A 23,402-nucleotide genomic window follows, 5' to 3' on the forward strand; every position below is an offset into this window, starting at 1 on the left:
TTTCTCCACCCTAGCAATTGATCAATATTATTATGTGCTAACTACAAGCATTGTGCGTACTACCAGCCCTGAAAGTTTCTCCTATATCAGTGGGTACATACTACTAAATGACACTTTAGATGGTCAACTGAAGCGAATTTCACTGGCAGAAGTGCTAATGGCTCTTCCCTCCTCAGCCTGCACTGTCAGCAGATGTAGAACCGCGAGCCTCGAACCGTCATCGCGCCTCTCTTTCGTTGCCCGCACGGCTTTCGCCGCCAGCTAACCCACCAAGCCCCGAGCCCAGACCGATGGGGTGGGCTGCACTCCATGGGCAAACCCCCCAGAGACTACCTTCTGCAGCCTGAAGACGTGGAGGCGTCCAGGAAATGACCACAAACAATAGGATAATATTTCCGAGCTCAGTTGCAGCTCCTTGATTGGCAAAGATTTTTGCTCAAGCAACGAGCGTGTTGTGACATTTCACGACAGATCCAAATCGCCGTCGCATCTGCTACCCGGTAGTCTGGATAGCCAACGCTCACGCCCCTCTTGTCATCTGCAATCGCTTGGAACCGGTCGATACAATCGCCAGAGAGAAGGAAGGTGGGGACGCGTGTCTCCAAACTGACTATTTCTTCACCCTCGCCTCTTCCCCCCCTCTTCCCTCGTCCTTCCATCTGTTCAGTCTCGCGGCAGTGCTGTCAGTATTCCACTCGCAATCATTGTTTGCAGTATATCATCCAGATAGGCCCACGATGGTCTCCTCCGATCCAGTGGACGCGCCCTCGGCACCATCCGAGTCCGCCCCACCCGTCCCTCTTACACACGACGACAATCCGAGCAATAATGCGCCCGGTCCGATTGCGATCGATGATTTTGGCGACGTGAGTAGATTACGCAATTCCCTTGAATTTGAGCCACCATGGGTGTCTTCTTGGTCCTGCGGAGCTAACCCTCCTGTCCTGTCGTGCATAGGATTCTAATAGTGAATTCGACGACGAATTGTCCGACTTGACCTCACTTTCCTCCAGCGTCCTAGCATTTGAGTACGAGAATGGACGTCGCTATTGCAGTAATCGCTCGGTGAGTGTGCTCTCCTTCCTTGGATCTCCAGCTGCAGATGTTGAGATGACTCTCTGGGCACCCTGCTGACATTTAGAGCAACACAGGGAAATTACATGTGAGAAATTCCGCTTCTGGCCTATACAATTGCCATGGCTCTTGGGCAAGCTTGGAATGTCGCGACTGATCCGGCTGTCGCAGGATGCCAAATGACGAGGAAGAACAAGATCGAATGGACTTGGTGAGCAATTCCTCGTCAGTTTCTTTGGTTCCCCCAAGTCGACTGACTTGCTTTTTCGGTAGACTCATCATATGTTTGTCGACCCAATCTGTTACTCTCATTTCTCATGGCATGGAACCAGCTGACATAGGCGCCGCAGATGGCTGATGCTGTTGGGTGGAGAGCTTTACAATGCACCTATTGGTCCGTCACCGCAAAACATTTTGGATCTGGGCACTGGCACGGGGATTTGGGCCATGGACATGGCAGAGTATGTCAATGGACTAAAAGGAGTCGAGGGCAAGTTCGATTTAACAAAAGTGGCTCACTCGCATCAACAGAAAGTTCCCGAGTGCGCATATCATCGGCAACGACATTAGTCCCATTCAGCCAACGTGGGTCGCACCAAACATTGAATTCATTGTCGAAGATTTCGAAGGTGACTGGCAATATGAGCCCAATCACTTTGACTTTATTCATGCTCGATGTCTGGCCGGGTATGTGTGGTGCTTCCATTTGTGAGGTGAGAGTTTCCCCGCTAACATGTATTCGCAGATGTGTGGCCGATTGGCCAGGTTTTATTCGCCGAATCTTCGACCATGTTAAGCCGGGCGGCTATTTTGAATCCCACGAGAGTGCCGTTTGGGCCTGGAGTGACGACGGATCTCTCAAGCCCGAGTCTGCACTGATGGAATGGCAGCAGGCTGTGAATGTTGCTGGCGACAAGATCGGCCGCGAGCTGAATATCTACCACAAGCTGAAGGACTGGATGATCGCGGCTGGATTCGAGGATGTGAATCTGTCGGTCTATACACTTCCGTTCTCGCCCTGGCCTCGAGACCCGCACTTAAAGGCGCTGGGCAAATACCAGGCAGTGCAATTGCAGCAAGCCATTGATTCCTATTCTTTACGCCTGTACACGCAAGTTCTGGGATGGGATCCCGATGTCGCCAAGATTCACAACGCTGTGGTCAAACGAGAGCTCCGCGACAAGAGGTTGCACGCATATGTCCAAACGTACGTGCAACATCCCTACTATCTGATCAGCTCAGAGTTGCAAAAACTAACAATTAATTTTTTGGACGCTCTCAGGGTCGCTGTCTATGGAAGAAAGCCTCGGTATTAGGGGCTAGTCATACCTCTGTGCCTGGTGCTGATGGAAGTCTGGACTACTTCGGTCCCCGCTGTGCGAAAGGCCCGACAGGATTTCCATGGCTGATCAAGTCTGGCGCCGCCACGGTTGGATACTCATCTCAAGGTCAATTTGATTCAAGCGTGCCTTGACTTCACTCTGCTTTTGTCATTGCATCATCTGTGTCCGCTTAATGAGAAACTTGATAAAAATCATTTTCGACTGGTGTCGTGATCAGGCCCTCCCCGGTGCTGTGTGGGCGTCATAAGTTAAGTTCTTGGGGCCCAAAAAGAGGTCCTGCGTACAGTAGTAGGAAAGATCCATGATCCAAAATCAGCTTGCGCCCGTTGCAAATAACAGCTTTCGTTGAGAAGCCGCCTACTGGTAAGAGTGGAGGGTAATCATTCGGTGGGGGGGGTTTAAAAGGGTTCACTGGGATTGGGTCCTGTCATGCGGAGGTTTTGCTTGGAACGGTCAGAAGCAATTTAAGCAATGGATCACGGGGGGTTATCGATAGCATCGATAGGATCTGGGCATTTTCAGTCCAGAGGCACTTCGGAAATTGATCATTGTAATATGCACATGCTTGTTTTACCTTCGGTAGGGATCTTTGCGGCTATTTATAAAAAAAATATCATGAATGGGTGATGTTCTCCAGCGCTTGAGGCCATGGAATTCTGTCTGTCACCAGTTCAGATGTCCAGCTTGAATTTCGCTGCTGCACGCCATCATTTCGGGGAGCGGCCCGAGGTCCATTCTCTACCTCAAGAGTGGGCCCCTACACTGGTGACTCGTGTATTTCGCCCAAAATGGGCATGGCATGACTCGAGGCTCACTGTCCCCGTGATGGTGGTTCACATTGCTGCCAGCAGCTACGATGTTAATTACAAATGTAATCAGCTTATTTCGATCATGTTTCACCTATGTATCCTGTCCAGTGCATTCATGTTGATCTAGGTTCTGTCACGCGCTTGGAATTTGAACTGACTGTAACTTCGTACATACCTTGTAATGGGTTGTGTTCATTTTCACCCCCCGAGACCACTTCGGCCGCCGGCGGAGCGTCCGGTTCAGGACAGCCTGAGGCTGCCAGGGCAATCCCGGCACGTGCACGCGTGTGGGGAAGACGTGCCAGAAGCGCTAAGAGGAATTTCAGCACAACAAACATCGCATTCATGCTCCCACCATCGACGCTCTGGTCGTGATATAGACCGCGGAAGGGCGTCACACACTGCCTTTTGGGCGCCATATCTGACCAACTCTGGACCCTGCGGGTGTCATGCCGACCATAAGGATTCGACCAACCATCTGAGAAAATGCTTTCGTCCGTGTAGGGTTCAGTAGTGATGGGTCCTTGGTCCCTTTCCCATAGAGCTCCACCGGGAGATTTCAGGGGTAACTCGAACCAAACGGGCAGGCCGCCGCTGGGTTCCCCCCTCGACTGCCTCATTTCCCGACTTAATGTCAGGAACAATGCACTCAGAGCATTCCTCCTGCTCCCTGCTTCTCACTGGGGTTCCATGAAACTGCGATCCGGATTTCGCGCCATTGGCTCACAGCCCCGACCAGGGCAATCCAGTCTATCGTGATTCCTGCGCTGTGACTGGGACAGCATGGCAGACACTGCATACTTAGTCTGGGATTAGCCCCACGGAGCTGACTGAGAAAGGCTCCCCATCAACAAGCAATTTCCCTTAGCTCCCCAACCGACATCTCGCGTGTCAGCCCGAAGCCTCCGGCCTCAATTTACTTGCTAGATCCTGGACGAGCCAAGCAATTAGTCCTCTGCATTGACCCCACGAGGAACTGGGTTGTGGGCAAATTGCCATTGCCTCTTTTTTTTTTCTCCTTTCCTCTCACCTAAGAGACTGCTTGTGACCAACCATGCTACCTGATCGGTGACTCGCGGCCGTATGAATTACTATTTGGCAGGTCCGAGGTCGATGGTTTTCCCTCAAGCTAGCCCGGGTACCTGAGTTCGTCCCCAGAGGTCCCAACTTTCCCATTTCCAAGACCTTCTTGAACCTCTGATGGCCGATCATTGGGTGTTCATAAAATGAACTCCGCAATCTCTCCTTAAGCGGGTGTAGTGGCTTCTTTTTAGCTTCATCCGCAAATGATCTTAACAAAGCCAGCGGGGCCTCATCGTGGGAAGGGGGCGCCAAGGAGGTGCTAAATGGATGGATCCCCGGAAGGTGACTGTGCTCAAGATTCCGACCTCCTGCTAGGCAACTAACACGCTAATGCATAACAGGTGACCAGCTACTACTTAGCCCTGCTGATTCCTCTTTTCCATCAACGGCTTTTTCTCTTTCTCTAGCCCATCGCTCTTTCAGTCGCTCATTTATCCCAAACTCACCCGCCAGGCGATCGCCGACGAGTATCCGCTCTTTACCAAGACCCTCCGTTCTACCTCAAAGAAGGCATCTCACTTTCCTTCCCCCCTCCCCTTTTTTTCATTCTTAGACCAAATACTCTTTTGCGCTTTTCGACCTGATCGGCCTCGCTTGAAGCAATCACCATGATGCGCTCCGCAATTCCTCTGATCTTGTCCCTCGGCTCGCTAGCCGCGGCGATCAATATCACTAGCCCCACGGTCAACTCGACCGTCACTGCCGCTCCACCGTCGACGTTCACTGGACCAGCGTCGATACTGATCCTACCAAGTTCAGTCTGTACCTGTGGAACTTTGTCTCCTGGCCTCCTACCTACGTGCCTTTGGCCATGGACGTCTCGTCTTCGGACCTGTCCGCTTCCGTCAAGATCCCCTGCGACACCAACCCCGAATGGGGCTACCAGATCAGCGGAATCAACGGCACCAATGTGTACATCATCTACGCACAAGGTGAAAAGTTCAGCGTTGAGGCCCCCAAGGACGGCGCTGCCTGCGTCGATCCCACTCCGGTGCCCACGGCATCCACTTGCCCCAGCGCCCGGCGTCTACCGTTTATGTCACGGTGAGCCCTACCGCTTCCACCCCAACGTCACCACCATCACTCTTCCCACGTCCACCCTGCTCCTTCATCTAGCACCACTAGCATGCCCACCTCCAAAACTGTGAAGCCCGGAATTGTGCCTAAGACTATTGGTTGGTGTTCAGACTATTCCAACCCTGTGACCTTGAGCGAGGTTCCCACCGCGACTGCCTCCGTGGTCGAAGTGATCACTGCGGCTCCTAGCCAACTCACCGATGCGCCCCGTGTGAAGACCATCGTCACCACCAAGACCAAGGTCGTCTGTCCTTGCGACGAATAAATCTGATGGAGAGTGAACGTGACAGCTTACCTTTCCTGTTCACCTCTTTATTTTTCCCATCTGGATTCTCTTATTTTTCTCTTCTCCGGAGCAGTCCTATGTACAGTTTTCTTCGTGTGAGCGCATTGTCATCTGGCCACAGCTGTTCCCGAGTTCTCCAGACTCCCGCCCACTTTGTTGGTGAACTTGTTATTCTTCATATAATACCTATTTGCTTCTTGGTCTTTCCAACCCTGAGGCCTTTTTCCCCCTCTCCGAGATGAGCCAATGCCACGTCGAATCCTTCCCAATGTCATAAAACCTGTCATGAATGGATTCCGATGACAACCATCAAATGCCATGGACTCTTTCCCTCTCTCACTATGCTTTCTAAATGACCTCGATAAAATGTCGGAATTGCTATTCAACCGTCATAAGGTTCCATCCCTCAGATCCGATAAAGCTCACTACCACACTTATGAAGGTTGCTAGAAGAGGCTGAGGCGCCGTCAGTAAGTTGAAACTGACATGAAGTCAAAGAGTTACACCGGCTGTGTCTTGACTGGGCCAGGCATGGTTTACTAATATCATTTTGAGAGAAACAGGAGGGCTCAAGACAAAAGGCTTGTATTGTGATGGACTTAGTACTTTTGCAACGCCATCACTCGACGATCTTTGTTGGGACATGGGTGGAAGGTTGCGGGAGTAGCTGGGTAAATCCACGAAAGTCAAGGACCATGACGCATTCCGAAATGCTATAGTAGGCCATAAGCCTGCTAAGCGGCGAGTATAGACATTTTGGATGATTAGAAATCAGTAATCCCTGCTCAGAAGTACCGCCTTACATCAATATCGATTTGGACCCTTCAAATCAAGCCGTTATGAAACCCGATCGGTGATCTGCGCTCGTGGGCCGCTGCTATAAGCGAGCTCGTGCTGTCATGTCGATCAGGACAAAATGATCGGTCAAATCAGATCCTTTATAGCTCCATGTATCTCTGGTCGAAACGTATCAGCAAAAATGTTTAATACAAGATACAGAGTCATACTGTAAATTCAGGAAATCTGCCTGCTGGGGCAAAATGACCAATTCGGAGTCTCGGTCACTCTAGCCGAAGACAGCAAGGCGTCATAGCTTCTATGCAGCTAATTTGTCTCATCAAATGCAGCTAGTGAACCACTACGCTTTTCCATCGAATGGGGCAAAGTAGCCTCTCAGCCCCCGAATTGCTGAGATTACACAATGAGGTTGAGACTGGTCATTCTTGCGAGCATTCAGAACTAGTCGACATTGGCACGGAGAGAATTCGAGTATTCTGCGACAACAAGGCCCTCTGTTGAATGGTGAGAGCGTGTGGGTTTTTGACAAAAGGATTCCGGTTGCACCCTTGCTCGAATGACTAAACAGGTTTAGGTGCTTCATTCTCTGGGGAAATTTTTGCTGTTGAGCAATTGTTTTCACTTTCAGGGACTTCAAGTACGTAGACCGGGGGGGAATGAACTTTCCTCAAATATGGGCAGCGTCAGGGAGAAAAAGTAGATTCCGACGGGCGCATATAATGATCCGATAGTCATTAAACTTCTGAATTCTGTAAGAGAGAGGCCGAAGGTAGCGCAATGAATTCTCTTTGTTCATTTCCTGCCGAGAAAAAAAGTTATGGAGACATCGGTTTGCCCTGACATATCCTAGAAGTTAACCCCCGGGGGTAAATATGGACCACTTGTGCCTGTGAGCCTTCAGAGATTCATCACTTCAAATACAGATAAAGTGACTACAGACTAAATTGTCTTCTGATGGCGCAGGAATTCAAAAATTCAAAAAGTACCTGAACACAGAGCATTGGGGCTCCTGTAAACCAGGTGCGGATCTTAGATAGCCATACTGTTCTCAATTTGCTCCCAGCCTAATGCATTCGGGACATCAATTAGGTAGTATTTGTTTGACGGCGGTGGTTTTTTGTCGTTTTTTAATGACCAGATTGCTGTCTGCAGTTCAGATAAGCAGGAAATACCATAGTATTAGATCATTCTAGTCTTCTGAGCTTTTTATCTTAGGTTGAAAAGATAGCGTAGTATCGTATTTTCCTTTACGCAAATAAAGCTCATTCCCATCCAAAACGAGGTGTTCTGCCCGTGTCATATTCAAGTAGCAGTTATTGGCAGAACCGAACTGGTTCCTCATATCGCAACATATGCATAAAGACCCCTCGGGGTGTGGATACGGCAGGGGTCAGATGAGCGTCGACCATATGCTTTGCCATTGCCCAAAGTGGACCGACCTACGGCGGGAACTGCTGCTATGGGCGCCAAGGAACCTATTAAGGTTCCTCCAGGACACGCAGTACGCGACGAAGGCTGTCGAATTTATGAAGCGAACTAAGCTCCTTAGCCAATTTCGGAGCATATAGCTAATCTACCATGCAGGCCTAGTGCCTGCGGATGCTTGCGAGTGCTCACGGGCCTCTTACAATACTGCTGATCCTCTAGCTACAGAAGGAACCAGAAACAAGGAGGTACGGGGGCTGTCGAATGAGACCAAGCAAGGAGGATACGCCCCGATCCTAGGAAGTGTGCTACCGGCAAATCGGGCCTTAGGCCTGACAGATTCGTGTATGATAGAAGAGATAAAGAAAAATAAATTAATACCGCAATATATCCTGAACGTGCCTGTGCCACTTTTACTCAGATGCGTGCTTTGTGGCCATATTTATATTGTATAATAGGAAATTTTGATGAGATTGACTGCTTTGACATTGTATTATGCGCGCGTCAAGAAAGTGTACCTGGCTACACCGCCGCATCCATATGGGTTATATTATACCGGATAATCGTGAAAGGAAGGACATGGAACTTTTTATTAAAGTGACGTTGCAAGATGATTGCCAGGGGTGTCAGAGGATGGGTTAGCTTAATCTGTCTGATACAAGAAACACATTCATTTGCAAAGATGCTTCATCATTGAGGGGAGACTTTCGGCATCAAGAAGACTGGAATCATAAGATAATCGGGCCGACATGGGAATGAACAAATTTATATAATCATGCGTGGAATCATACCATCTGCTTTGCACAGGAAAACCTCCCATGCGAATTGTGACATTCATCCAGACTTCCAATATTCAACGAAAGTTTGGCAGTCTCCTAGAGATCCTTATGGCGATAGAAGCTCTGGAAAGGGAACACAATCTCAGTGCTGGTGTCTGACTCTCTCGCTCGTATCTGTGAGTGAAAATTAGGATGAGTAATGTGTACTCATGAAAATGAGGACTTTTTCGTTCACGAGTTATGCCCTCGTTCATTTCTAACTGGGCCCCCATCATTTCAGGTAAGTTTTTTCTTTGAAAAATCTTGTAGGATTTGGCTTTTGATTGTCAAAGCCCCTTCTCCCTTCAAGAACCGACACTTACGCAGGCCTTTAAACGGGAAAAGGCTGAAATCAAATCAGAAATCAGTCTGGCTCGCGCTCGAGGGCCCTTCCCTTTTCAATTGCCGGTGCTGTACGAATTACATGAGTGTAGACATTGCCGAGTGCTTCTAGTCCTTCGGTAAGTAATCAAGGGTCAAAGGTCTTCTTGCTCTTCAAAAGGAAAAGCGCTGTCATTATTGAATATGCATGTACAGCATGGTTCATTTATGTTCATTTTCAGTCATGTCAAGGTCAAAGCTCACAGAATCCGCGGGATTAGATGAGAGAACCGCATGTATTCTAGCTTGCTAGAATTCAGGAGAAACTTCCAGCGTCAGAAATGCCTCCTCCCCTTGCCCTGGGGTCGGGATGTTTTCATTTTCCCCTCAACTCTGGCTGGACCTAGATCGAGACCAGAGAGTGGAAGCACCCGGTGTTCTTCGTGTGCACGTGAGCAGAAGGGGACCGCTTGTAGATCGAGCGACGGGTCTTGGTAGCATTGTGCTTAGGGATTGAGGAGACATCTCGAGCATAGGTAGCCACGGCATATGCTGTGGCCTTGGTGTTAAGCAGGAAAGCCTCGTGGTTGAGGTTGGTTGTGTTGTCCCCAGCCGCATGATAGTTGACATCGTAAGCCACACCAGCTTCACCGCCAAACATCTCAGCCTCCTTCTGCGTCTTGATGCCCTCGGCTCCAGTGAACAGACCACCAGAGGGGATGCCTCGCGAAATGAAGCCGTCGTAGTCGGATCGGCCGTCGAAGGCAGTGGGGATGTGGGCCTTCTTCTGCGAGTTATAGAATTTCTCGAAGAGCTTCTCAATCTGAGCAGAACCGGCCGGTCCTGTCAAGTTGAACGCACTTCCATCACCGTCGTAGATCATAAGTGCATAGTTGGGAGAGGCGATCATGTCAAGTTGAGGTACAGGCGAATCTTGGCCAACTCCTCCTGGCTGAGGTTGGAGGTGTAGTACTCGCTTCCCAAAAGACCGAATTCCTCGCCAGTCCAGAAGCAGAAACGCACAGCATTCTTGACGCGATATTTGGTCAGCGCGCGGGCGACGACAAGGTTGCCGATGATACCGGAACCATCATCGTTGATACCAGGGCCAGCCTCTACGGAGTCAGTGTGACCCCCCAGAGACACGACATTGTTGTGGTCACCCTCCTTGGTCTCAGCAATCACGTTAAATGTCACACGGTCTTCCACCTGACTGTCAATCTTAAGGGTCACTGTCACAGTGCCCTTGCCGGCGGATTCCACAAAAGCCTGGCCGTCAGCTTGGGAAATACCTCCAATGGGTGCATAAGTGCCTTTCTCGGGAGTGACACCACCCAAGGTTCCGGCAAGGGAGCCAGGGACATTGTTATAGACCAAAACAGCGGTGGCCTTGGCAGCAGACGCAAGCACCGACTTCTCAGCGAAGGAACATTCTCCACGGCTAACGAGGGCAATCTTGCCGGCCAGGCTTGCAGGGTAGTCGTCGGCGGAGCAGCCCAGATTAGCCACAACCACAAGATCCCCAGTCACATCAGTGCTAGGGCTGTAGGTCATCGCCGAGACGTTATAAGCAGTGCCAGCGGTTGACAGGGAGGCCGTTGACTTAGTCCAGGTGTGCACCTGGCGCTGCTTGTACACGTCGTAGTAGCCAGTCTTCTTCAGCTCATTATAGAGGTAGTCGACTGTCTGGTTGTGCGCCTTACTGCCGAAGACACGATTGCGTTCGGGATGCGAATAGGCGAAGTTCTCTAGCCGCTGGGTTCCCTTCAACAAATCACTCAATTTGATATGATCCATGAGCTCGTCCTGTGAAGTGGTGTCAGTACAATTTCATACAAGTCGAGAGCTTGGTGACTTCATGTCGGTTTGCATACCGTCGAAACCAGGGGCTTCTTCGACCCGGCGACCGCCAGAGAAAGATGCGATAGAAGCAAAAACCATTTCATATTGGCGAGGAATTGCGGCTGCTTGGTTGATGATCCATATTTCGTGGAAGTGGAAAAAGTCCCTATTTATGTCGATCCGTCCCTCCCTCCCCTCCAGAGGAAATACCGATAGCTAGGGAGCGCAACACGAGGTCTTTCCGATATGGTTCTGATCGTCAGCCATGCGGGACCCCAGCCAAGAAGCGGGCCTTTCTTGGCATCACGCAGCAATGTCAATGATTGGGCCGGCTCTCCTGTTGAGCCGTATCTCGATGCGGACCCCCGACGGCACTTGGCACAGGGAAGTGCTTGGGTTGCAACGACCGCAGCAACAGCGCAGTGACCGCGCTTCTTCAGAAGGTCACGACCTGTTGAGATTACCCTTGCTGCTCTTTCCCTTGCCCTTGGCGCCCGGAGATGGCCTTCGAAAGTGGAAGGACACTCCAGCTAGCTTATCGCGGTGGGGATAAAGTGAGCCCATTTACTGCTTCCTATCGCTTCTCGTACATGCGAAGGCCATGTTATTTACCCCGCATTCGATTGTGATTCGAGGGGCCATTGCACGCGCACACCTGCCGACTGAAATTTGCCAAGAGTCGGGACGAGAGAAGGGTGCGAGGGGCTAAAAGTCATCGCAAAATTATCAATCTGCCATGCTTTCATGATTTTCTTCGTGCTGGCCATCATCGAAGGGAAGACAGCCAGGCTCAAGGGATTTAGATCTGCAGAGCTATGGTGTGAGTTGTTCCGATGAATTGTTTCATCGCTACTGGGCTCGAGGTTCCCCAGAATGTCGCAATGCAAACGCAAGAAATGGCAACATAGCCACACCAACTGGGTCTCTAGGCCTTTCGATACAGCCTGGCCACACATCTCTCAGCCAACATGCGGGTGAGAGTCTGGAAGCCGTGGAGATGCATGTCGTCAAGCTGCCAAGATGTTCGCGATCTGATCCCTCGGCCGTTGCCAAGTTAGGCGCATATACCGTGCCCTGATGTAAAATGAGGGGTCGGATATTGGCGCGAGGGGTCAACTCTCTCCGAGTCAATTCATAAAATGCGATACGTAATTGCTTTGCCTGGTTCTGAGTACGTCAGGATACTGGACCTGGGTAGATCGCCTCGGCTGCATGGGTAATTGTGCGGTGCGGCTAACATTTGGAACCAGGTGACGAGCAGGTCCGTCATGTGACGCCCGTGCCTCGTCAACCAACCCGCGTGAATGCGAAATGCTTCAGTCACTCTCACAGCCCCGATTTATCTTTTTTTCAGAATTGCAAGACATCAGCCGGAGTGCATGCTAGACTGCAGCTAATAACAGGGATCTCATTTTCTATGGCATCAGAATAGACATCAGTCGGGAGACACGGCTTTGATTGAGTTGAATAATCTTTGATCTGTCTGCCTCTTGAAGTAAGACGAAGTGATTTGATCCCTGATGGCCGTGGAACTTTCTCCAGCTTTCAATCCACCACACGGTGTCAAGTTACCGCGGGAAAGGTCATGTTCTAGCTATCAGCTCCTCTACAGCACCGAATCGGGTCGCTAAGAGCTACAAAGAGTACGTACTTGGGCCACGTTGGCTTGCCTACCCTGTGTTAGGCCCATCCTTTTTTGAATATCATGGTGTACCTACCGAACAGACTGTGGGTACTCAGGTGCAAAGAAGTAAAATAAATTTTTACTGATGCGGAGAGCATCTGATAGTTCTTGATAAGCGATACAAGCTATCGTAAATAAGTACCTAGGCACAATCAGTAATAAATACTTCGACCAACATATAATTCATCTGTCTGATCTTATGTATCCTCTTTTGAAATCTATCTGACTGCGTTAAGAGCTCCACTACCTTCAAAATCATTATTGCTACCGGGCATGACTCCACCTTTTTCTTTCTTACTAATGCCCGGCCTGTAGCCCGTAACTTTGATAAGGTGATTGATTAGAAGAGCGCTTCTGGCCGACTGACATGCTTCACACAAAATTTGGTCAACCCGTTCAGTGTGATGGCTGCCAGAGTTGTGATCGCGTTTGCATTGGGGTAGATGCAGGTGATTATGGTCTTCTGAGCCCCGTGAATCGATGTGAGCCTCCTGGGTCACATTTTTCTCGAGATCCCTCCATTTTTTGTCTTCCCGTCGCCCACATAGGTTCAAGGAGCTATCTTTCATTATAAGCGTTAATGTACCGAAGCATCAGGGTGGTACTTCCAGAGGTAGCCTTAAGTGTCATTACGCATATTTTGATAGATTCTAAAGACACAACTCTTTTGTGGGCGCAGGCGACGCCATCTTAGCAACCGTCCTTCTGATTGATGAGGCTGAGTCACCTCGCAGCAGATCAAGCCAACAGAGAAGGGAGGAAGACTAGGAAAAAGTGAGCGTACCTCACATTGGACCAAAAAAGACAACTCCCACGCGGTTTTATAGGTGAGGAGGGGGCCATGTTTAGAAAACTTCATCAAAGGCGATGAGGCAGTGGTGTAATGTGTGAATAAGTTTTGATTTTGAACTGTCATATCGACTATGGCTGCATAATTTCTATGGACTTGATTACTACTTCCCCTGGCATTTCTATGAGAACCGAGGTCGCACATTGAGAAAGCTTTCCGTTATTCGAACCTCTGGGCCTATGCGCTACTCATTCTTGACATAATGATGACCCAAAAAATGCAAAGCCATTATCTACCCTCCACCAGCAGGCCAAAATTACGTAGCCAAGTCAAGAGTTAGGATATCTCTAAGAAAAAATTGCTTGTGCTTGACAGAATCCAAACTGCTCTTGGGGTGCTGGTACCCAGCCCAAAGCAGGGAAGGCCCAGTCAGACGGATGTCTCACAGGCGACGAAGAACACTTTTGCCACATTACGAACACTTGCTGACAGCCAAGACTTGTCACTGTGTTCTCGGCATCTAGGAGACGATATTATTCGCAAGTATTTCAAATAATTTCTGGGCTTCTCGCAATGCTGTTCCCAATCAACGAATCCAAAACAATGACTTCGCTAATCGTGTTAGGTCTTCGAGCAGTTGGTGGACTCGAGTAGAATAGTTCATGGTAACAATGATCCCAAGCCTTGGAAACCACGCCTGGCGAAAAAATGTCCAGTGCAGGTATTTCCTATTGTTTGTCTCGTCATACATGGCCTCGGATCGTCACCACTTCACTAGACTCTTTGGAGCCTTCATCAGTCCATCAGATCTTTGTTCTTAGACGACGGGACCAACGCAGTCGTCGGAGGTATTGGCGCGGATCAAGTACCTCAGAAAATAGACTCTCATCGGTATGAATCTCATGGATTTTTCAAAGAGGTAAGCCAACCACCTTATCTACCAAAAAGTAGACGATATATCCATACAAAGGCTGCTTGGCTTGAGAACAGCCTGTCTCAATCAATCAAAGTCATTGGCATAGTACATCGAAGACAGATCTGAATTCTGAACTGCCCATTATGTGCGTCTTAGCCTCTCTTGTCTTATGAGTTTGTTGGGGTACTAGGTAGTACATAGGGTCACTTATCAACCCTGTTGAACAAGTATTTTATTGAAATCATTGGAATTTGAGTTTCTTTCAAAAGGCCAGTTACTGCATCCAGGTTTTTCAAAATTTCTCAGACAGTAATTCAATAGTTTTAAGCCTCGTCAGTTAAAGAAATGAGGTCTATGATGCTGGACTAGTTTGTTTGCTTCATGGATCAAACTTCCACAAGAAGAAGAACTTGGGCAGTGTCCAACCGAGAATATCTCAAACCCTTGTTGAGCAGAAGCAGTGTCACGTTTCGCATCTTCGGAGAGTATACCAATATTTCTTGGCTGAGAAGTTTTCCGAGTCTTGCAACAAAAAGCATCGATCGTGGCCTATATAAGAAGCTAAGGCAATGCAGATCAAGACCAGTATTAGTGGAAAAAGAAAAAACACTCTCAGTTCCGATTGACTTCACCATAAGTAAGCCCAGTGTTCTCTCCTATATTAATTCTTATACCTACGACTCATGTTTTTCTACTCATTCAAAGACCATGCAATTCAAATACTTGGCTGTCCTAGTGGGTCTCGCCGGGGTGACTCTAGCAGCCCCAGCTTCTGGTTCTGACCCAGGTACGTTGAAACGTCAATTCTGATCCCGAAATCATGCGCTCTTCTCACCACTATAATATAGATATGATGAAGCGAGCTGAAAATGAACAAAATAACAATCAGAATGGCCAGCACTGGGGCCCTGGCTGGGGTGGTTGGAATGGAGGTTGGGGTCATCCTGGTTGGGGCCATCCCGGTTACGGATGGGGTCCAGGTGGTGGCGGGCGAGGATGGTGATTCCCAAAGCTTAAACAGCTTTTTGAATCTGACTATGCCGTCTTCTGAGATCTTTAATCTCCACCAGATGCATTCAGTTTCTTAATTCGGTCCCCGAGTTATGAATACCTCAGTCAGTCTTTACAATATAGTGCAACATTCCACAATCGATAAGCAATCAACCTTAAATTGATGGATTCTCCACAAACCTCAAGTGGAATTATCATAGCTAATATGAAAGTGTTCTCTTCATTTTTGATGTAGAGAGATACCCAGAATGAGCCATACATACTCTTGGTTGGTTCCCAAGAATGTGTGGGGCAAATAGTCGATGCCATCCAAATTCCAAGCAGTAAGTTTTTGATCTCAGTTATCAGGAGGTCTGGAAAGTCAAGATATGTTCTTTGACTACCTGGTCTACTCCATGCGCCCATATGCACTTCATCTAGGTTGTGATGTCGAGACAAGTAAAAAAGCAAAAATCTCCCATACAATGTTGTAGGCGTGAACTCACAATTTCTATATGTGTATTTCTATCTTGAACAGTGTGAAATCATTAGCCTATGGAAGACCTTTAAAAGTATGCTATCGCGGTAAATGCTTCAATCCTCGTTAGACTATTCATACTCTGTCATCCATTTACTTAAATCATCATAACGGAACTAGACTTTTTATTTAGCTGCACAAGACTGAAAATTGCAAATGAAGTTGGGTATTACTAGTGGCAAAGCATCTCAGCGTTAACTTTGCCATAAGCACAGGTCATAGCTTCACATGGGTAAATTTGACCGTTCAAGCGATTCCTATTCTCCTGTATAGGAATTGTCTATTACGGCCACAGAGCCTCTGTACAGCGTAAAACGAGACCTTGGGCTTTCAAAGTACAATTTTACTTAGCTTATCAGATTGAGTTAAGGTGAGTACGACGGTCAGGGTTTGTCTTTGTACGGTGATATGTGGTGAATCAGCAATCTGCCGGATGACAACTACTACTGTGGCCGTCCTTGTCAGTCTCACCTTGTCCACTCCTCCATAGCACAGATTTTAGTCCGACCTGTGTGCCACGAACATTTTGTTCTTAATTTATCAAGTACTTTGTGTTTAGATTTGCATCTCAATGCGCCGATTCCGCTAATTAAGTGTAATCAGGCCCTTTGATAAAGAAGAGACGGAGCCGCAGCGCAGCAGCAGCGAATGAAAATTTCGACAACGCGCCAAACCACGCTAATGGCTTCTATGCAGGATGCCAAACCCCTCCCCCGCCCCCAGTCCTAGAGCTGACCAGTCTTGAGGCAAGGATTTCACGATTCGTGCTTCACTACATGGCTTCTCGAACACATCACGCCCTGCACTAAGAATCTATGGTGACAGGGGACAGCGCATCGCTCCTACCTTGTGGGCATTACTGATTGGCACTTGAGTGGCGGCAGATTTTTTATGGCCTTCCACATGAACTGAGAGGTAGCCAAAGAGATGCCAGTAAAGCTGGAGAAGCCTGCAGGCCGCGGCTGCATACAGCTGAGCTCCACAAACGAACAGTTAGGCTTCTATGAAAATACTGATCCGCAGTGAGCTTCCGTGGAAAGATTAGTAATGCACAGATTATACGAGTGCATCTTATTAGACCGAGTCTACTCATTTCGGATAACAAAGCGAGAACAAGCGTGCGTCTCAATTCGTTGAATACTTTTCATTGCTGGCGTTACGCTTGAGGCGCATGGACAATCCGTATGCTTGGCGATTCCGACATGGACCGGAAACTGCTTTTCTCTTCCCCTAAGCTACACCTCCCATCATTCTCATTACCTCTTCCTAGGAGAATATCAGCTCTTTCTCCGAGTTTTTTCTCTTTTTCTCTTTCTTGCAATCTTCTTGCTCAGCACCCAGAACTTACCTTTTCCACCATCTGCCTGGGTATCAGGGATCTCTATTGATCTGTTCCGCACTCATTTCCTTTCTCACAACTTCTTTTTTACTCACATCGATTACTTTCTTGCGCTTCCACTTTGCGCAGAGAATCCATTCGAGAGAATCAAGCTTCTGCTGGAGGCTCCACGATCAGACCCTTCTGCGGAGTCTTTATTCTTGCAAGCTCTCTCACAGAGTCCGCAACAAACTCGATCACAATCGTTAATTTTGCTCCGTATCCTCCCTCGCCAAAAGTCCTGCTACCATTAACCACCCGAGCCCTCCACCTCTACGCCGTTCTCCACTGGATATTAATCCCAGCTCCCGAAAGTCAAGCTCAACTTACCCGAGCAGGCCCAGAGGCGGCTGCCGACACGATGGCGGAGCCACCAACGGAGCCCGCAGAAATCGGGCACGAGGTCATCCGTTCTTCTTCGGAGAAGATCGCCAATTGCAACAAGACTGGAGATGTCGCAAACACGAATACATCTCCGGTGAATGTTGCCGCAGAAAAGACCACCAGTGTCTCTTCCACCGTCCATGAGGAGCGAGCGAACGATGAGACAAAAGATGAGAGGCCCAAGAACAAGAAACACCGCGGCAAGGATAAATCTAGCAAAGAGAAGATCCAAAAGATTAATCTGATCGGAAGCTCTTCGTCAGATTCCGAGACCCCGGCGCCTCCTTCTTCCTCTGATCATATTGACACGATCGTCTTTGAAACAGCTCGTCGCAAACTTGAGCCATTTGATCCCAAGACAAAGACACACAGCATAAGCCAAGATTCAAAGAACCGCAAGAAGCATATGCAGAAGAAGGCAAAAAAGAAACAGTTCCTCAAGGCGAAGGCCAAGTCGCGCAAACCAAAGCATTCGAATAAGAGTTCCGACGACAGCACAAGCTCTGAAGTAGAATCCGTGGAATTCGAAAATGATGGCATGGCTGCAAGTCTGGGCGTGGATCAAAAGGCTCTTCAAAAAGTTCTCGCTGGACTATTGCTGCAAAAGCATGCCGTCGACTCCCGACCTCAGCCCGAAGAAGGCTGTATCGATCAACAGCCTGATAGGGTATCGGGTAAATCACCGGCCAGGAAGAATTTGCTGTCCGAAATTGCTTTCAAACGTGTTGATCAGAGTAAGTCACCCTTTCTGGTATTCAGACGAGGGATCTTGTGTTCCACGAGAAGTGTGTAGGCTGACTTGATTTTTCAAAAGTCTGGGATAGTACGACTCACAACTTTAAGCTCACGGAAACGGCCAATGACCCCGACGCCGGAAACTGGGAACAATACATCTTCACTGTCCGACGCAATTTCAATTGGGAAAATCAATATCTGGAGACGGTTGTGGAGATCAGGAGCAAGTGTCTCCGTGATGCCCTCGGAGAGATTCTGGATGGAGTCAAAGGCGTGAGTTTGGTGCAGGAACCCGCCGCGATAGATCCCAACATGCTGTTCCTCTACCTCGAGGAGACTCGTCAGCACATGAAGGGGCTCAAAGAGAAGGCTCGTTTGGAGGAGAGAAAACTACGAAAGGCTGCCGTTACAAAAGCTGCTCATCTGGAGCTTTTGATCGGATATCTGGATACCGATTACGCAGATGTCAAAAAGATGCTCATTCCGTTACTGGAGGCGAACACAATTACCTTTGACCTTCTTTGGGCGCTCTACAAGCCTAATACAATCGTGTACACCACGACATACGAGAACCAGGATGAGCCCCGCGCGTTCAAGATCGAGTATGCGCAGAAGGAGTCATCCTTTCCGCGCGGCCAATGGTACAACGTGGAAGGCCGATACCTTGAATATGACGGCAAGAGCTTTGGCTTCGGTGCTATAACATCCGAGGTGGAATTCTTCAAGGGAGCGCGAAAGATTACCAGTCTAGCCTGCTATCCCCTGCAGTATCACCGCGATGCTGACACACTGCGAGCTCGATTGATTGAGCGTGGTAAGCGTTTCGTAGCTCTTCAGGGCATGAATTACTGCTTCTACAAAGGCATGGCTTTTTACGAGAAAAAAAGCCCCGTAGCCATCAAGGTGAACATCGAAGGAAGAATTGTGATCGATCCGGCGACTCATCGACGTATCAACCCGAATTATCCTGTCGGTACATTTCCGTCTGGGAACGCGGAGTCGTTTGATGCGCCTGATGCACGAACGAGTGACGGCCTGCGCTTTGATAGTGAAAATCGCCATTTAAGCGATGGCTTCAACTCTGACATCAATGAAGGAAGCTCACCCGTGACCCTTCACGGCCAATGCAAATGGATCCAAGACGCTGAGAAGACTGCTCACCTCGTTGCCACTGAGTTTGACGAGGACTGCGATGAAGCTCAGCGGGAGAAATTTGATCGTCTTGAAGGAGACTCCGCTAACGATCCTGAGGATCGTCACTTCGCCGACGAGGAGCTTCTTATCACCAGCTCCGTTGTCTTCGGCTTTTCTTTCAACGAGAAGCTTTGGCTTGAGTTCACCGTCTCCGGAGTTAGCGACATCAAGTGGAACGCTGAAGCCTTTGAGTCGCTCGTCCTGCCCGAAGATCACAAAACCATTGTCAAGGCCTTGGTCGAATCGCACACCTTCCATGCTGCAGAGAACATTGATGATGTGGTTCAAGGCAAAGGCAAGGGTCTCGTGGCGGTGCTTCACGGTCCTCCCGGTACTGGTAAAACCCTCACGGCCGAAGGAATCGCGGATCTGCTCAAACGACCTCTGTACATGGTCAGCGCGGGTGAGCTAGGAACAGATCCCCACACTCTGGAAGCCGAGTTGAACAAGATTCTCGACGTCGCACACTCCTGGGGCGCAGTGCTGTTGCTCGACGAGGCAGATGTGTTCCTAGAAAGGCGGACTACCCACGATATCCACCGCAATGCACTCGTTAGCATCTTCCTGCGTCTCCTGGAATATTTTCAAGGTATTCTCTTCCTGACTACGAATCGAGTGGAGGCGTTTGATGATGCATTCCAGTCTCGCATCCACGTTGCACTGCGTTACGAGGATCTCACCGTGGAGGCAAAACGCCGTGTGTGGAAGATTTTCCTCGATCGAGTCCGCACCATTGGAGGAGCCAAGGTCGCCGACTTTACTAAGGCTGACTACAACGTTCTCGCTCGGCATACCTTGAATGGTCGTCAGGTAAGTCGGATGGAGACTGACTTCAATCACCCACATCATCGAATCGCCCGAGACAATATGCTAACATCACACATCCAGATCAAAAACTCAGTCCGCACCGCGCAGGCACTTGCCGTAAGTGAAGGCAACGCCCTTTCAATGAGTCACATAGAACGTGTGCTCGAGGTTGCAAAGGCCTTTGACCAGGACCTCCGAGGTGGGTCTGGGTATCTGGATGCTATGCGTAGCTACACCTAACATGGTGTCATCTCGGACTTGGTCCAATGACTTAGCCACCGCTTTTCTCGGGCGTTCGTTGCGGTACCCCACTGGTTTTCTGTTCTCTCTCTCTTATTTACTTGCTTTATTATTTTACTTTGGTGGGGCGAGGATGGGGGTTTCTCATGGCAGACGTAATTCCGTCTTCATGACCGGAGTTTGAAGGATCTTGCAAGGATGGAGAGTGCTGTGGGCACACAATTGTATTACAAAAATGCCTAGTGATAATGCATATCAATACGACAGGACTGACCCATCCTCACTAGATTAGGTCGTAATGTCCACAGGAGCTAAACCCCATAGCGAGCATTGCGACTTTGGCGAAGGTTTGAAGACAACGGTCAACCAACCCGTGCAGAGGCTGACTCCTTCCCAGTATACGCTTCTCTGATCAAATGGCGATTTTTCTGGGAGCAAGCCAGGGGTCGACGGTAGAAGTGGAATTCACGGGTTTATCACACGCATAGAAGAATTTCTACGGCCGAGTATAAAAACAAAGATTGGCTAGGCGGAGCAACCTTGGATCTACGACAGAGGGCAATTAGATAACGGTGCTTCAAGACCGACATTGATTATGGCATGCATATCGATCTAAAAGTACATGGGCCATCTTTTCCCGTCATCCAAGACTCACTGAACCAGGAAAGATGGGTAGAGGTGGGGTAGTTTTACAAAGTGATAAGAGAAGGAGACATTATTTAAGGGTTGGCCTTGACGAAGTCAACACCCTTCTGGATGTTCTTCTTCAGGTCGACGAGGCAGGTGTCGATCAGCTTCTGCTCGTACTCGTTGACCTCACCGACGGGGAGGATCTTCTCAACACCGTTGGGGCCGAGCTCGACCTTGGAGGCGAAGAAGTCAACGCCCTGGTCCTTGTACAGGGGAGACTCGACGAAGGTGGGCTCAACGACACCCTTCTCGCCCTGGGCGGCGCGGAGGAGGGACTCAGCGAAGCGAGCACCGGCCATGGCCATGGAGAGAGTGGCAGAGCCGGCACCGTCCTTGGCCTTGACGACCTCATCACCACCGAACTGGATGCGGTTGACGAGGGCGTCACGAGTCTCACCGGAGATAGAAGCGTGGTTGGACTGAGAGAGGAGGGGAACGATGGTCACGCCGGAGTGGCCACCAACGACGGTGACCTTCTCGTTCGCGGGATCGGTCTTCTGGACTTCGGAGATGAAGCGGGAAGCGCGGACGACATCGAGGGTGGTGACACCGAACAGGCGCTTGGGGTCGTAGACACCCTTGGACTTGTACACCTCAGAGACGATGGGCACAGTGGAGTTGACCTGCAAGATGAGAAAGGGGTAAGTAAATGAATAGGTTCAAGCCAACCAATCAGATATTAAGTGCAATTGGTAATCGCAGGACACGGGCTTTTGATCTCGATGACCGAGTCGCCGAGCACAAGAGGGTAAACACGTACAGGGTTGGCAATGACCAGGACGTGAGCCTTGGGGGCAGCGTCGGCGGCAGCCTTGGCAAGATCACGGACGATGGAGGCGTTGGTGTTGAACAGGTCGTCACGGGTCATGCCAGGCTTGCGGGGAACACCGGCGGGAATGAGAATGATCTCAGAACCCTCCAGGCATTCCTTGAGGCCGGCAGCATCGGGGTTGTAGCCAGTGACGGTGCTGTTGGTGTTGATGTGGCTCAGGTCGGCAGCGACACCTGTTGAAGGGTTGTTTGTTAGCAGTCTAGTTTGAAAGTATGGTTACGCAGAAGCACGATTGAGACCGCAATTGGACCGGATGACGAAGCGCAAGGGTAGATGAAGGTCAATGGATTCTTCATTGATGACATCGACGTACCGGGTCCACCACGGATATCGTACAGGGCGAGCTCAGAGACACGGGGGTTGAGCTTCAGCAGCAGAGAGAGAGGCTGGCCAATGCCACCGGCAGCACCGAGGACAGCGACCTTGGAGGCCTGTGATGGGAAGGGCGAAAGAAAGACGTTAGTGCCTGTAGCATGGAAATATCGGAAGAATCAGGAAGAACCCGCGCACTCAAGCCAGTCGAAGCTGCATAGGGCATTGAGAGTCGGCGAGCGGGAGGGAGACACACCTGGCTAGCGGAGGCCGAGAAGGCACGCTTCTGGAAGAGGTTGAAAGTCTGACGAGCGGCAAACATGATGAAAGAAGGGATTGGGATCGAGGGAGGTGGGATGAAGGAAAGAAAGAGGAAGAAGAAGAAAAGAACGGAAGAGGCCGTTTGGGGACGGGAAAGGTGGAAGTTGGGAGAAAGCGGAAAAGCGGGCACGGGGATCCACCAGCGACCGGACTGTGGGAGGCACGTCCCTTTCAGCCGATTCGGTGTGGACTGTCAACAGCATTGCCAGTGCAAATTGAGCTGATGTACTACTGTACTCTGTACTTGACACTGGATGACACTTGGCACACGGTCATACCATACAGTGTAATGTGTATCCTCCTATGTACTGTACAAGACAGCCGTGCTGATGCTATCTAAATTACCTCCCTTCACCCGCACGAGATTTGATCCCCGGTAACAGCCTCATTTGACAATTGCATACACATTGCCTGTGCTTCCGCTCCTCGTTCCACTGGCAGTAACACCATATACACATGTAGGCCACTGATGATAGTGATCTTCTCCGGCACGGGTACCAATCAATACGGTAAGCGTCCACACAAAAGCGCGGAAAGCCTCGGTACATGCAGTAATAGATGTAATTAGTCTAATAGTACTACTACTACAAGTATACCGCGCGCACATCTCTTGTACCGACAAGGACTCTGCCTGGTGAGCGACCAAGGAAGTGATTGAGAATTCCTGTTAGAAATACTTCACTTATTACCACTAGGTTGCCAGGCTCATTCTCGA

At 49.5% G+C, this 23,402-nt stretch overlaps 7 protein-coding genes across 7 annotated transcripts; 4 read left to right on the plus strand and 3 right to left on the minus strand.

Annotated features, from left to right (window-relative positions):
- Positions 1-737: 737 nt before the first annotated feature.
- On the plus strand, positions 738-2,390 carry POX_e06178 (uncharacterized protein; the record flags this gene model as incomplete). The annotated part of the gene is made up of 5 exons (XM_050115002.1): positions 738-866; positions 958-1,028; positions 1,425-1,535; positions 1,606-1,761; positions 1,820-2,390. The coding sequence occupies 5 exons, from the start codon at positions 738-740 to the stop codon at positions 2,388-2,390; spliced, it is 1,038 nt and encodes a 345-aa protein (XP_049967462.1).
- Positions 2,391-4,917: 2,527 nt separating this feature from the next.
- Positions 4,918-5,651, plus strand: POX_e06179 (uncharacterized protein; the record flags this gene model as incomplete). The annotated part of the gene is made up of 3 exons (XM_050115003.1): positions 4,918-5,027; positions 5,069-5,353; positions 5,426-5,651. The coding sequence occupies 3 exons, from the start codon at positions 4,918-4,920 to the stop codon at positions 5,649-5,651; spliced, it is 621 nt and encodes a 206-aa protein (XP_049967463.1).
- A 3,786-nt stretch (positions 5,652-9,437) lies between these two features.
- Positions 9,438-9,917, minus strand: POX_e06180 (uncharacterized protein; the record flags this gene model as incomplete). The annotated part of the gene is made up of 1 exon (XM_050115004.1): positions 9,438-9,917. The coding sequence occupies one exon, from the start codon at positions 9,915-9,917 to the stop codon at positions 9,438-9,440; it is 480 nt and encodes a 159-aa protein (XP_049967464.1).
- Positions 9,918-9,940: 23 nt separating this feature from the next.
- On the minus strand, positions 9,941-10,980 carry POX_e06181 (putative leucine aminopeptidase 2; the record flags this gene model as incomplete). Its single annotated transcript, XM_050115005.1, has 2 exons — positions 9,941-10,840; positions 10,909-10,980. The coding sequence occupies 2 exons, from the start codon at positions 10,978-10,980 to the stop codon at positions 9,941-9,943; spliced, it is 972 nt and encodes a 323-aa protein (XP_049967465.1).
- A 3,994-nt stretch (positions 10,981-14,974) lies between these two features.
- Positions 14,975-15,269, plus strand: POX_e06182 (uncharacterized protein; the record flags this gene model as incomplete). Its single annotated transcript, XM_050115006.1, has 2 exons — positions 14,975-15,053; positions 15,115-15,269. The coding sequence occupies 2 exons, from the start codon at positions 14,975-14,977 to the stop codon at positions 15,267-15,269; spliced, it is 234 nt and encodes a 77-aa protein (XP_049967466.1).
- Positions 15,270-17,533: 2,264 nt separating this feature from the next.
- POX_e06183 (uncharacterized protein) lies at positions 17,534-20,532 on the plus strand (the record flags this gene model as incomplete). Its single annotated transcript, XM_050115007.1, has 3 exons — positions 17,534-18,290; positions 18,371-20,295; positions 20,374-20,532. The coding sequence occupies 3 exons, from the start codon at positions 17,534-17,536 to the stop codon at positions 20,530-20,532; spliced, it is 2,841 nt and encodes a 946-aa protein (XP_049967467.1).
- A 719-nt stretch (positions 20,533-21,251) lies between these two features.
- POX_e06184 (malate dehydrogenase) lies at positions 21,252-22,688 on the minus strand (the record flags this gene model as incomplete). Its single annotated transcript, XM_050115008.1, has 4 exons — positions 21,252-21,845; positions 21,983-22,227; positions 22,368-22,520; positions 22,565-22,688. The coding sequence occupies 4 exons, from the start codon at positions 22,686-22,688 to the stop codon at positions 21,252-21,254; spliced, it is 1,116 nt and encodes a 371-aa protein (XP_049967468.1).
- Positions 22,689-23,402: the final 714 nt, after the last annotated feature.

The sequence above is a fragment of the Penicillium oxalicum genome, chromosome V (assembly GCF_001723175.1).
Source record: "Penicillium oxalicum strain HP7-1 chromosome V, whole genome shotgun sequence".
NCBI classification, from domain to species: Eukaryota; Fungi; Ascomycota; class Eurotiomycetes; order Eurotiales; family Aspergillaceae; genus Penicillium; species Penicillium oxalicum.